The 14,245-nt window shown below is 37.6% G+C and overlaps 1 protein-coding gene across 1 annotated transcript; it reads left to right on the top strand.

The window, feature by feature from the left end:
• Nucleotides 1-331: 331 nt before the first annotated feature.
• Nucleotides 332-13,928, top strand: LARP6B (RNA-binding protein). The gene is made up of 10 exons (XM_088869297.1): nucleotides 332-866; nucleotides 4,396-4,477; nucleotides 11,062-11,156; nucleotides 11,254-11,325; nucleotides 11,467-11,546; nucleotides 11,639-11,735; nucleotides 12,409-12,456; nucleotides 12,578-12,646; nucleotides 12,818-12,955; nucleotides 13,236-13,928. Exons 1-10 carry the CDS (start codon nucleotides 519-521, stop codon nucleotides 13,503-13,505), a joined length of 1,299 nt encoding a protein of 432 aa, XP_088725423.1. The 5' UTR covers nucleotides 332-518; the 3' UTR covers nucleotides 13,506-13,928.
• Nucleotides 13,929-14,245: the final 317 nt, after the last annotated feature.

The following is a 14,245-nucleotide window of genomic DNA, read 5'->3' as shown; positions in this document are numbered from 1 at the left end:
TAAGCTAATATAGAAGCTTATGCTTTAGCAAAAAATTGATGTGCACCGACATCAACATCCACAGGTGGTTACATCATTTGTTTTTTAAACCTCGTTGTAATTGTTCGTAGGTAAATGACATTCATAGTAGCTTAGTTATGAATTTTCCTACGAAAAAGGGTAACGATGCAATGTTTGACCTTTTTAAGGGCATTTCCATCCTCTCCCCCAAATTTAAATTCATAATTTCTCTTATTTTCCATATCTCTCTTGTTTTCTCTCGCTAGTTGTCATGGTCGGCCCCTCTTCGTTCTCCTTCTATAAATACCCCTTTCTCTCCCTCTGCAACAGTGGAAGTGCGAGTGTACTCTCTCACACTAAACCTAGAACTCAAATGAACGAGCTCCAAACCCATGAAAACCCTAATTTCTCTCTCTAAAATCCTAGTGGACATGATACTCTGATCCTCTAAAGAACACTAATTCTATCCTCAAAACCCTAGAGAGATGGCTCCAGAGCCATTTAACTGAACCCTAGCCATGTCTTCACAGCATACTGAACTCCCTGAAACCCCAGATTCCGGCCAAGAGTCCGGCCAAAGTCGGAAATCCGGTGATTTTCCAGCAAGTAAATTGAATGCGGAGGCCCCAGCGTTTGTTCCTTCCATGAATTCCAGTCCATTCTGGCATGGCTCGAGCTCCAGGCATTTAATGCCTCAGGTCCATCACAGGCAAGTCTTACCCTTTCATCCTGTTCATGCTCATCATGGCCATTTCCCATACTTTGGCTATGGAGATCAAGAGCATGCTGGCATGGCTACTGATCCTGATCCAAACCCTAGTAAGGAGGTTATATCTGAAGAACTTAGTAACAAGGTTGTTAAGCAGGTATAGGGTTGATCACTTGTATAATTTTGTTCAAATTTTTGTAAATTGTTTAGTAGTGATCATCTTTTGTTTTTAATTTTTTTTGACAAATTTTGAGATTTTTTTCGTCTCAGTGTTCATTAAATTTGTTTAATGCAATTTCAGCTAAGGACTAGAAATTGTACTCTCTCTCTCTGCCTCTCTCTAACATATGCATCACATAGAAAACCACTTCAATTATGTTGCATTAATTCCGATTAACATTGAATTGTTATTTTTAACTGTGGAAACTGGGTAGGCTCTTACCATATGAGCTGCCTTGTTGTGAAATTGAATTCCATACCTATATGCTCTTACTGTATTAGGAGAAAATTTGAAAGATCTATACGAATCTACTATGACTATATTAGGTTAAGACTGTTAGGCATACTAACGTTTCTTATGATTAAAACAAAATCATATGTTTTCTTGTTGAGGTGCTTGAATTGGATTTTTCTGTGTTTGGGAGAAATTTTTGAAACCTCTTTGATCGCCAGAGAACTAAATTAGTAAATTTAATTTTAGGAGTTTTATAGCTTGTGGATAATGACAAATGATTGAAGTCTTAAATTCAAATGACTCAAGATGATCATGTTTTATTATGTTTACTTGAAGAGTGTTAAATCATGATTCTGGCATGAAATGAAGTGATAACAACCATTCAGACAAAAAAATAAACCTGATAAGGGATTTTTATATTTATTGGGAATACAATTCCTGGGCACTCGTAGATGCCTTGTTAATTTTCATTCAGCTCAATTTTCAGGTTGAAGCCTGTTTGATTAGTCAAATTTTAATATTTCAAACTACCTTGAGAAGAAAGAAAAGATAAGCCCATATATACCGTTATACTTGCTATTTGCAGGCATTCTCTGCTCTATTTCCTTCCAATACCTTCTTTCCTTCAATTTTGGATTCCCTACCTTTTTGGTTGAGAAGCCCTACATTCAATGCAGGAGATGGTTACAACATATTGGGGTAGTGGGGCATATTGCCCCATTGGCCACCACTCAAATCTTTAGTTGTAGGGCTTGCACATGTATATATATATGTCAAAGTATCATATATGCACTGCGGAGCCTGTTGGGATATCTTTTGAATGTTGTAACTTGAGCTTCGGGTGACCCATATAGCCCTAGGCGATCTTTCACCTCAGTTATACAATTTTGCTTATTTGAACTGTTGTTTGTCCTATTTAAAGAGCTTTATGCTTAGATATGAGTGGGGGTAACTTCCATGTGATTGCTTCAATCATAGAGAGATTATTATGAAGGTGTAGTTGGCCGTATTTTTTTGCTTTTTTGAAGAAATGTTAACTTGGGCATGATTTATTAAAAAGAAAAAATAAAGAAAGATCATCATCATTTTAGCCTTTTCCCAATTAATTGGGGTTGGCTACATGAATCCCGATTCTCCATTCTGCTCTATTAAAGGCCATATCTTCAAGGAGGCTATAAGTTCCCATATCTTTTCAGATTACTTCAAACCACCTCCTTTTGGGCTTACCCTTTGTCCTTTTCAGTCTTTCCACTTGAACTAATTCATACCTCTTAACAGGTGTTGTACTTGGTCGGTGCCACACATGGCCAGCCCACCTAAGTCTACTCTTTCTCATTTTATCGCCTATTGGTGCCACGCCTAAATTCTCTCGAATAGTTTCATTGCAAATTCTAACCCTTTTTGTCTTGCCCCTCATCCATCTCAACGTACTTTTCTCCGCTACTCTCATTCTATGGGTATATTGTTTTTGTCCGCCCAACATTCCGCCTCATATAGCAAAGCTGGCCTCACCGATGTCCTATAGAACTTGCCCTTCAACCTTATTGGTATGCGGCGATCACATAAAATTCCAGTTGCATATCTCCACTTTGCCCACCTACCTCTAATTCTGTGTGCGACATCTTCCTTGATCTCTCCATTTTCCTGGATTATCGACCCAAGATATCGAAAGTGCAGTCTTTTTTGAACTTCTTGGCCGTCAATATTAATTACATCCTCGTTTCTACTCTTATTATCACTAAATTTGCAGTCCGTATACTCCGTCCTAGTCCGACTAATTTTAAAACTTTTGGATTCTAGAGCATCCCTCCAAAGTTCTAACTTTGTGTTGATGTCGTTTCGGGTCACATCAATCAAAGCTATGTCATCTGCGAACAACATGCACCACGGTACCTCATCCTGTGGGTGCTTGGTTAAGTCGTCCATAACTAAGACAAAGAGGTACGGGCTCAATGTTGATCCTTGATGTAGATCTATTGTCACTGAAAACTCACTCGTTTCTCCACTAGTTGTTCGTACACTAGTAACTGCTCCATCGTACATATCCTTCACCAAGTCGATGTAGTGTCTGGAGACGTCTTTCTTTTCCAACACCCGCCAAATCAAAAATCAAATCTCGAAGTACTCTATCATAAGCTTTCTCTAAATCAATAAAGACCATGTGGAGGTCTTTTCCCTTCACCCTAAACTTCTCAATCAGTTGCCTAAGTAGGAAACTAGCCTTAGTTGTTGACCTTCTTGACATAAAACCAAATTGGTTTTAAAAAATAAAAAAAGATAAAAAACTCAAAATGTGATTTGTAAAATAGGTATAGCCTCTTGACCACGGTTTTCCCATATAATCGACCAAGAAATCCTTGGTTTTGGTGAAACCAAGCTTGGCAATATTTCACAGTCATTTGGACGTCACAAATTTATTGGACCTTGGTGGTCACACATTCATCCAATACGTGCTCTGAAACTTGAAGGTTTTCGTCAAGATACAGGCCTCATGCCCATTCACCACAGTTATGTTCTTTGAGTCTCATACTTGCCCCAAATCAATCAAACTGATTAGTTCATACTGCTTAAAGTTTGTTTTGGTCATTTGATCATATTTATGCTGAATCTAGGTGTGATTGCTCTGAAATTGGCATATCATAGGTCCACTCATACATTCACCAGAATTATGTACTGTTGCATTGAAATCAAGACTAATCAGACTCCAGCTTATTTAAAATTTGGAAGTTGGAATATTCTCGCTTCTAGCTATAGGACTAGGTCTTGTTGACCTAATGAGACTATTTGGGAATGTGGGATGGCATTTTGCTGCATTCTTTTCCTACGCAATGGTTAACTTTGTTCCTACCTGTACTAAGCTATATTGCGTATCTCTTGAATTCTTGAATTCTTTTGAACTTGGGGTGATATAAAAACCACCCAAACATTATAAGAACAGTAAAATCATTGGGAGCCCTCAGTTCGAGTGCGCAGATCCAAGATGAATATTCTCTTGAAAATTTGGGGCAGTCGATTAAGTTGGGGCAATGTTTCGGTTCATCAGTTGGACATTATTTTATGTTTCATGCCTTTATTTGTACAAGATGCTATTAGGCTAAAGCAAAACTGGCTAACTAGTATTTTCATATGGTCATTAAATCGTTTCTGAAGCTTTTAGCAGACATGATTGGTATTATTTTTCTATCTAATTTTCTGAAATCTGTCTAATTCATGGCGTTGCCTTTATTTGTAGGTTGAATACTATTTCCGTGATGCAAATTTGGCAACTGGCGACCACTTGATGAAATTTGTGAATAAAGATTCTGGAGGGTTTGGTCAGATGCTTGATTACTTTTACTCCTGATCTAGTTTTTTGACTGCTTTAGGGTTATGCTTTACCTGCTTGATTGACCATGTGTGAACAATTTTCTCATGTGTGAAATATTTTCTCAAGTATGTTAAATCTGTTTTTGTGAACAACCTATGAGCGTGCTTGCATGCGGCATGTGGGTACCTATCTACATACATACATGCACATAAACACATATGCATGTGCAAAACCTTAATATACCTGGACACTTGTTTGTCCTCTATATAACATATTAGCATCAATATGATACAATACCAATACTCTGGGATGGTTTGATGTATAGAATAATAAAAAATTAGAAATGTAACAAATAAGATGTATAGTAATGCATGATAATATGAGATTCCTTACTGTCCTGAAGTGAAATATGATATGATATGATCATTGGTAGCTCTTGTTTGGGAAATCCTCAAATCCCAGCACTGCAGAACTTACCCAAAATAATAAATAAATAAATAAATAAGAGCCATGTCCATAGATAATGGCATGGTTTGGATGGGTGAGATGTCTCAATAAGGCCTTAATTTGGAGATCATCTCCAACAGATGGGGAATACCACTTACAGGTTTTTAAGTCATGTACAAGCCAAGCATATGGTTGACCACCTCGTTTTTTATTGATGCTCCGCAGCAAGTGTTTGTTCTATTTCCTACATGTTTTGGTTTGGCACCTTGTTATACCTGCCTCAATAGTTTATTTATACTAAAATTGGGTATAAAATCTTTTCTCCAAAAGTATCTGTAGTGGTAGAATGCATGCTTGGCATGGATCTTGTGGGGAATTCGGAAGGAGAGAAATAAGAGGATTTTTTGAAGGGGCATCAAAGGCTTGAGATAGTGAAGCAGGAAGGAAAGGTGAGAGATTAAATCTACCTTTCTCCTGAACCTCGAACAAGTAAAATCAGCAATAATGAAGAAAAAACATGGTTGTATATCAATCCAAGAGAAGAACTTTCTTCTTTCACAAAATAAATTTCATTCCAAGTAAATTAAGTCTCCCAAAATTTGACATCCAACCTTTTATCAGCCTATGAAACCCTAAAATTAATTTGAGACCCAAGTAAATATTTAAGACTCTAAAATAGCACTAAACAATACAAAAATTTCAGAAAAAACCTCTGTGAATAGTAATGTGTGAACAGTAACATGTGAACAATACCCATGAACAACAAATAAAAAATATTAAATATAAAAAAACCCTAGAATCCCTAAAAACTTAAAATCCGAATAATAAATCATACAAAAATTAAAAATACATCTCTTGAAATTAAACAAAAATTAGAAACTAGAATAATTTTGTCATGCATCATTCTCCCTAAACTCATCCCCGAGTTTTAAAATGAGCTAGGACGACTTCAGTGTTAAACCCATGATCTTCTTCAACCTTGAAGGCCTTGTCACGATCCTTAGAACAATATTCAAATGTTTCCATCTTTAGATACACAACCTCTCGATAGTGAAATAAGATGCATCTTCATTATTAGTTTCAATGTGCTTTTTGTAATTCTTGATCATATTCTCGAAATCCTCATGTGTTGTATTTCTAGCCTTCCTGCTTTTTGACTCCTTCATCACCTTATTTCTTTCTTCCCTAAAATCTTCACCAGTTGAGCTCCTTTGGGTTTGGGTCAACATTTTGCTTCTCCATCTCTCCATTCATGAGAAAGTAAGATATCCTTGCTGCCGCAAGACTAACTTCTTTCGTTTGAACTAGTTCTCATCAAATATAGGACCTTCATCAAAGATGGGGTCGCCTTTGAAATCAAGGAATGATGATTCCAATTGAAGATTCAAACCTACATGTTCTTCATCTTCAACTGATACTTCATCAAAGTTAGTGGTTCTTCTATCACACTTAGGTAGGTCAATTTCAATATTGAAATCCCAAGATCTATGCTCCCGAATATGAAGCTCCCGCCGCGGAGTGCATGTGTAGAACGGATTAACAAAAATAACACCTGACTCACAACCGCTATCATAATGTGTCGGGTTGATTCATGCCATTCTCTATAAAAACCCTCGCGATTTGGATCTATCCCCGTAGATTCCTCTTTGTTTAAGGCATGTGGCCTCGCTTGTGCAGCAATTCCTCTATAACCCTCTCCATAAAGTTGTTGATTTCCTTGCTTAGTTGGATCAAATTGGCATCCCTACGGCTAAGACCTCTACGACCAGCCATCGCAGGCTCTAACCGTCTTCGAACCATAATGTTTTGATACCACTTGATGCAAGAAGGAAAGGTGAGAGGTTAATCTACCTTTCTCCTGAACCTCGAACAAGTAAAATCATCAATAATGGAGAAAAAACATGGTTGTATATCAAGCCAAGAGAAGAACTTTCTTCTTTCATTAAATAAATTTCATTATAAGTAACATAAGCCTCCCAAATTTGACATCCAACATTTTATAATCCTATGAAACCCTAAAAGTAACTTGAGACCCAAGTAAACATTTAAGACTCTAAAATACCCTTAAAAAATACAAAAAAATCATATATACCTCTATGAACAGCAACACGTGGCAGTACCCATGAACAGTAACTAAAAAATAAAAAAAACTAGAATCCCTAAAATACTAGAAAACCCTAAAAATAAATCCTAAAACTATTAAAATATACATCGCTTAAAATTAAACAAAAATTAAAGATTAGAATAATTTTGTTATGCATCTAATAGTTTGTGACATCATAAATGATATATGGCCATTGGATGGTGACGTTTGTGGCCTGGTTGTGTTAGACTTGTTCCGTTACTGGAGCATTCTAGCTATGGAGTCTAGCCCGACCTTTGTGATTCTTGTGAGGTGGATTCCTTCATTGAATGGCATTATGAAGGCCATCTTTGATGGAACTAGAAGAGAAATCCTAAAGCCTTTTGTATGGTATTCAATCAGATTAGTTTTATTGACCTAAGGCCAGATAAATCGGGATCACTAAGTTAGTTGAGGTGAAGGCTCCATGACTACGCTTTAGGTTTCCTCTCAAATCTTGACAAGCCCATTTGTAGTGGAGAGTGGCTTGCTCAACATGATTAGATTGGCGAGTAGGAACCTCTTATCAAATTAGAGGATTCCTTTGAGTAGATAGAAGATGCTTCTCTTTTGAGCATTTCTCAAGCTGACTCCTGACGCCATCAGAATTGGCATCACTTGACATCATAGTTCTTGCGATCTTGCAATTCAGGTGGTGATCCCACACTTCCAAGAAAGGGATTTTCAATGGATCTTATTTTTAAATTTTGGTATCTCAATCTTTATTGTTAGGGATCGCGATCCCCACCTTAAAGACCAAGATAACAATCAAACTGAGGGTTTTCTTTGTTATATAGCCAGCTAGCAATGCAACTATATTAAATGGTAGCCTAGGAGAAAAAATATGGCTGCATCACTAGCTGTCTATATATAAAGAAATCCTTATATTTAAAGAGTATATAAAGTCTTATATATGATGCTCTTTAAGTTTGGGAATGAGATTCTCAAAAGGTTGGGATTGAGATCTCGAACATGTGGGGATCTCTATCCCTAAAATATACATTGTACAGATGACACTTCCTACCATAGGACTCTTCTATCCTTTCCAGATCTTGCGCCTCTTCCCAATTCCAAGAACATGTCAATGACATCTTATCGGTCATATATCCTTTCCCTTCTCGTTGTGGCATACTTCCCTATTTGTATACATGAGTTTGGTGCATCTTGAATACACACACCAAAGGAAAAACCTAACACAATACTATAGCATTTTTCCTATAGCTGAGTGCTGTTAATCTTAATTTTCAATCTTAATCTGATCGTTGAGAGCTCATCTACTCTTTGTTATTTACAAACTCAATCAAGTTGAGATTTTGGTCATCCACACTTCCAACAAGGGCACACTTCTTAAAATATGAAAACAATATTGCAAATAAAAATAAAATGGCCAAAGTACCCCTGAAACTTTCAGGGCATTTGGGTCCTTTTATTTTATTTGAAATGTTCTTTTGCTTTTAACTAGTGCTTCCTTGTTGGAAGCTTGGATTCCCAAAGTCTTAGTTTAGTCCAAGTGAAAAAATCAAATTAAAATACAGATACACACTCTCAACCATCCAATCTTTTCACTCTAGGAAAAATGCTGTGCCATTTTCTAGTTTTTTCTTTCATATATATGTACATATACATCATGCATGCACGCACACAGAAAATTCTTGAGCCCGATGGGGTTCTAAAAGAGCTCCAACCCCAGAATTTATGTCCATCAAATGAACTACTCAAATTTTGATAGTAGTCTAATTTGATTTAGATCATTCTTTGGAGCTCCATGTTGACATTTTTTTTTTTGTGGTTCCAAATCAATTATGTTTTGGATAGTGATTTTAGGTGGAAACCTATTCTTGGTCCCTCTCCCAATTTGTGGATTTTGATTAGGGACCAATGCTACAACATTAGGCCTTGGCACCATCAAATATTCATGTCTGTGTGTAGGAATGATCTATGGTTGTCATGGTTCAAAATCACATAGGTGATGTTTAGACTGGGTTATGTGTATGTGTAGGGATTTTCTGTGGTTTTCATGGTTCAAATCCACGTGGGTGACGTTTAGAATGGGATAATCCAAAATATCTTATTGGGACTTGGTATCATAATCATCGTCATAGCCTTTTCCCAACTAAGTGGGTCGGCTACACTAATCGTGGTCCGCTATTATGCTCTATCAACGACCATACCCTCAGTGAGGCCTTGTATATATAGATTAAAAGGGTTTAACGATTTTTATGAGATTTTAAATTTTTGACCAGAATTTTTGCAACTGTTAATCGAATGAACCTCTTACTTACCAAGAAAGAAGAACAACTACGAAAGTCTTTCCTTTATAGTGGTGTATGTAAAGGGAAACATGTTTCCTATGCGTTAGGATTCTGCGAAGCATAGCTTCCTTCCTAATTCGGAAGATATTCTGAACATTTGTATCATTTACCACCTCTTGACACATGAGATCAAAGTAATTCTCTAATTTTAACTTTTATTGCAAAAAATTTAAAAATAAAAAAGGGAGATCAAGCTACTTCATTCAGTTGTTTGATCCCCATTCCCCTGCCCTCCACTTTCAAGATAGTCTGGGTATATGAGAATATGCCGATTGAGAAAAACAGTGTCGAGACATCTAAAAGTGAATGAGGAAAAATGATATGTAAAATGTGAGTTAGAAATACGTGTGGACAGAGAAGATAATGTGCTTTGGTAGTTATCTGGAGTAGTGAAGTTCTTAAACATTGTAAGCATATGAGCTGGAAGTTCTACTATTGGATAGACTGGCCTTCTCAATGGATGAAATGATCTTCTAAGCATTTCTTGGTCACACTTTGGTTGGTTTCCATCAGTGCTACTTGGCATCCAATTTGCCTTAAAAGGCTTCAAGAATGAAAATAGCTCTTAGTTCCAAAATTAGTTCCACAATGACAGTGGCAATTTATTGGCTGGTGATACTTATTGCCCATGGGTAACCTTGAAGTAGGAGAAAGTGAAGATGCCTGCATTTGTGCTATAATGGCTTGATTTTGGCTGAAAATTATGAAAAAGTATGAATATATATTGCCGTAATTATATTTAGAGCACATAAGTTGTTGTGCTTTGACCTGTGTTAAAAAATCCCATTCGTGCTTGGACTGTGCTGAACCTTTTCTCATCAGAAATATGAATTTATTTGGACCACCAAGATATACAACATTGGTTTCATGGTTTAAGCTTGATAGGAGGAGTGCATTGTGTATTGGGGACACAGTATGAGGATAATACTTCATTGTATATTGAAGACAGATCCTTTGTTGTGGATGAGATATGGTATTAAAGTGGTTGGAAGCAAGGGCGTGCCAGGTGCAGTTGTCCCTAATGCACCTCTTTTATCATGTCATGAGGTTCGTGATGGGAAAATGTTTTTGTTCATCTTTGGATAAGACATGAGTTGCCATCGGAACACCCTCAAAGACTCGGCTTGGAGGATTAGGGAATTATGATCGTGTCCTAGGTTAGATTCTCCTGAGAATACCTAGTGAGGCTATTTGCCACAGGTATTACTTGAGTATTTTGAGGGATTCTTTTGGTATATTCTATTTTATTGCATTTGCAGGGTTTCTTTTTTGTTTATTATTTATTTTGTGTACAAAAAACATAAGATTTGCAATTTCGAGAAAGTATTTCTGTTTCATGATGTAAAGTTCCAATTGGAAGCATGTTCTTCAGAGCTAAGTTAACCATGGAAGATCGTATCTAAAACAAAAGAAAATTTCATGTGAAGACTAGGAGTGCCTTCAAAGATGTGTGACTCACAAATGCAAAATGAATGGGAATATATTGGTGTTAAAATAGTGTACTTCTGATATGGAGTTAACCATATTTTTTTAAATAAGAAATTAAACCATGAAATAGAATATTTCTATCAAAGGTGTATAGTCTCAAGAACATAATTATTGAAACGGATTGAGAGACATTGGTGTTAAACTAGAGTGACAACTGATATTGAATCGATCATTATTTCGCATTATCTAAGACTCAGAAATATTCACGTTCGTTTTGCACAGTCCCAATATCAGTTATTGCATCTTTCAAGAAGATAAAAGCCCTTATTAGCAATCATGCAATGCTTGCCGATGCTCTCCGGACCTCCAAAAAGCTTGTGAGTTTTTTTTCTTAAAACATGTTTGTGTCGTGCACGTTGTGAATTTTAGCAGTCCTAAATGAAGAGTACTTTGGCTTTCTCCTCTGTTTGGTAGGTTGTGAGCGAAGATGGAAAGAAAGTTAAACGCCTGCATCCCCTAACTGAGTCAGATATCGAAGACTTGCAGGTATATGCATCTATAATCAGTCTCCTTTTATCTACAATTAGTTGTTTGGTTGACTGCACAAGCTAGGGTCTGGTGTATTTTCCTCCTTGTGCTTTTTTATAGGCCATTGCTTTATTTTCATTCTTGTCGTTTTTTTGGCAGTCACGTACAGTTGTTGTTGAAAATTTGCCCGAGGATCATTCTCACCCAAACCTTGAGAAGATATTCTCTGTTGTTGGAAGGTAAGGCATCCGTTTATTTGTTATTTTGTTATGCCTTATATTGGAAAACACTTCATTTGTTCTAAAATGTGAGATGGTATACATGCTTCCAGTGTGAAGACAATCCGTATATGCCATCCTCAGGGTGCAAATGGTACTGCTTCATCGGCTGCTCGATCTCCGAAAATGGACATGCTTGTTAGTAACAAGGTATTTTATATTCTATCAAGGTTTTTTCTTGAATAGAGCTGTAAACGAGTTGGATCAACCTGGCACAATACCACAGACATAGCACACATAACTGTGTGTGCCTGTGTATATAACTACACAGGCACCCACAAACATACACACAGGCACATATAACTAGTTTGGGTCAAGCCAGACCCAGACCTGGACCAGGACCCAGTCTGGTCCAGATGTTTTGGGCTTGGATCTGACACGCGGTTCCATTTTTTGGTCTGGACCCAGACCCGTGTCAACCTAAACTCAATCGGTACGCATATTCTTGTGTGTCATTATTCTGAAACCTAACTATTTAAGGAGCTTTGGCTAAATTATATTGATACAGTTTGATCGGAAACCGTTTCTAAAAAACCATTTTTAAAATTAAAGTAAAAATAAGATTTATTAAGCTTGTTGTTCTTTCCATCTCTTGAGTGGGTGTTGTTCTTAGATGTGGGATCTAGTTTGGATTTGGGCTGTTGGTTGTTTTGAAAACGATATGAGCATATCATTAGAAAGGTTTACCAATTGGGACCAGAGAAAGAGAGCAACTACACTTCTTAATAGAAAAAAGGAAAAAAAGGCAAGTTTTATCTTCTTTTGATGGTGATATTTGAGGTATTATGATATTCAGCTGAAACATCTTTTCATTTTTCTGAAGTTGCATGCATTTGTGGAGTACGAGACAGTTGAGCAAGCAGAGAAAGCGGTAAGTCGTTTTTTCTTTATAAATCCCAGGAGTTCTAGCTAGTAACTGGTAATTTTGCATACTCTTCTTTCCATTTTCGTTTTTCGTTTCGAGTTATGATGGGGCAATCTATTGCTTATAGGTTGCAGAGCTGAATGATGAACGTAATTGGAGGAGTGGACTTAGAGTGCGATTACTGCTTAGACGCACGGTACTTTGCTTCAGTTTCAAGTGTAACTCTAGCAATAGAAAATATTGCATAAGAGAAATAAATGATAAAAAATATAATGTTTATACTCTCTCTCTCTGTGTCTTTCTCTCTCTCCCCCCCCCCACGTGTTTATGACAATGTGGTAATAACTACCTTATCCCAATACACCAGGCCAAATCCGAAAAGCCAGGACGAGCTAAAAGAGCAGATGGGAATGGGGAGGAGGATGAAGCATCGACATCTGAGCTATTGAGTGAGAAGCATGTTGATGATCAGTCTCCATCACCTGAATTGTCCAACGACAGCATTGTAAGTCATTCACCTCCAATGAGTCCACCAAGTAGCACACACGCGTAACCCAAGATCTCTCTCTCTCTCTCTCAATTCCCCGAATGTATTGCAGAGGATATCTCTCTAATGATTCCCTAGACACATAGACAATGTGTTTATCATGATTCCCCCTCTCTCTCTCTCTCTCTCTCTCTCTCTCTCATTCTCTCACTCATATTATGTGAACATAAATCAAGCTCTCATTTGTCACTAGCTACAAACACACCAAGCGCTCTCTCTCAGCCTTGTCCTTGTACAGGGGGATGAAGGATCTCATGAAAGGGAAGGTGGGGGGAGGAGAAGTAGGGGCCGAGGCAGAGGCAAGGCTCGTGCACGTGGCCAACACCCTAATGGATGGGGTACTACTATGCACTCTGTGGGCACCCCTCCAACATCATCCAACAATAACCACGCACTCACAATGCCACCACCTGAGCCCAAGCACCCACCTCCTGGTCCGCGGATGCCTGATGGAACAAGAGGCTTCACTATGGGTCGAGGAAAGCCAATGGAGATTGCCACCCAATGAATGATGCATGCCTCTTGTATTTGCACTCCTGCCTCTCTCTCTCTCTCTCTCTCTCTCTCTCTCTCTCTCTTTCTCTCTCTCCTCGTTTGTACGCCTCTCTGATTCTCTCTCTTGTTTTTACACCATGATTCTCTCTCGTGTTTGCATGCTGGCATGAGTGTTTTGATGGCAGGTTTTTTTGGATAGATTAGTTAGTTCCTATACGCCTGCATTTTCAGCTGAGATGTAGGGAGGCAAAGTTCAGTTTGTGTCAAGTTGGTTAGTGAAGGTCTCTCAGGGCTGGCTTGTTCATGGGGAAGAAGGTAATAATACTGTGTAAATCTCTTTTCTTCTTCTTCACTTTCTATATTAAGTTTGTGTTATAATTAAACATAGTATTATTCTACACAAATCAATCAAGAAAATGTATCACCTTGTAAGCTCTCTCTCTCTCTCTCTCTCTCTCTCGTATATTTTGTTTCAAAGTTGAAAGATTCACCATCTTTTACACATTTTGATTACCATATACCAGACATCGATCACAGCTTGTATGTATGCGTACACCCAATGTTTTACAACACAAACTGACTTGCCGAACTGGTCACCAGCCAAAAACTCTGGGTTAGTGAACAAGATTTGGAGAGGCGTATCAACGTTTTCTTATACCTAGTGTCTGGTTACCAGCCAAATGAATCTCCATCGATGAATAGAATCGAAATGGCATGTATATATGTGCTTACATCCAGTGTCTCAAATCTCAT

This window comes from Amborella trichopoda, chromosome 6 (genome assembly GCF_054954075.1).
Source record: "Amborella trichopoda isolate Santa Cruz 75 chromosome 6, AtrichopodaSantaCruz75HAP2 v2.0, whole genome shotgun sequence".
Lineage (NCBI taxonomy): Eukaryota > Viridiplantae > Streptophyta > Magnoliopsida > Amborellales > Amborellaceae > Amborella > Amborella trichopoda.
The sequence above is the reverse complement of the archived record's forward strand: the minus strand, read 5'-3'. Positions and strand labels throughout refer to the sequence as shown.

Bases quoted from the DNA above. Each gene is read 5' to 3' on its own strand.
- LARP6B (XM_088869297.1), top strand. From the start codon at position 519: ATGTCTTCACAGCATACTGAACTCCCTGAAACCCCAGATTCCGGCCAA. The intron at 4,478-11,061 runs GTCAGATGCTTG...CGTTTTGCACAG, and splicing joins TAAAGATTCTGGAGGGTTTG to TCCCAATATCAGTTATTGCA. The intron at 12,457-12,577 runs GTAAGTCGTTTT...TATTGCTTATAG, and splicing joins TTGAGCAAGCAGAGAAAGCG to GTTGCAGAGCTGAATGATGA.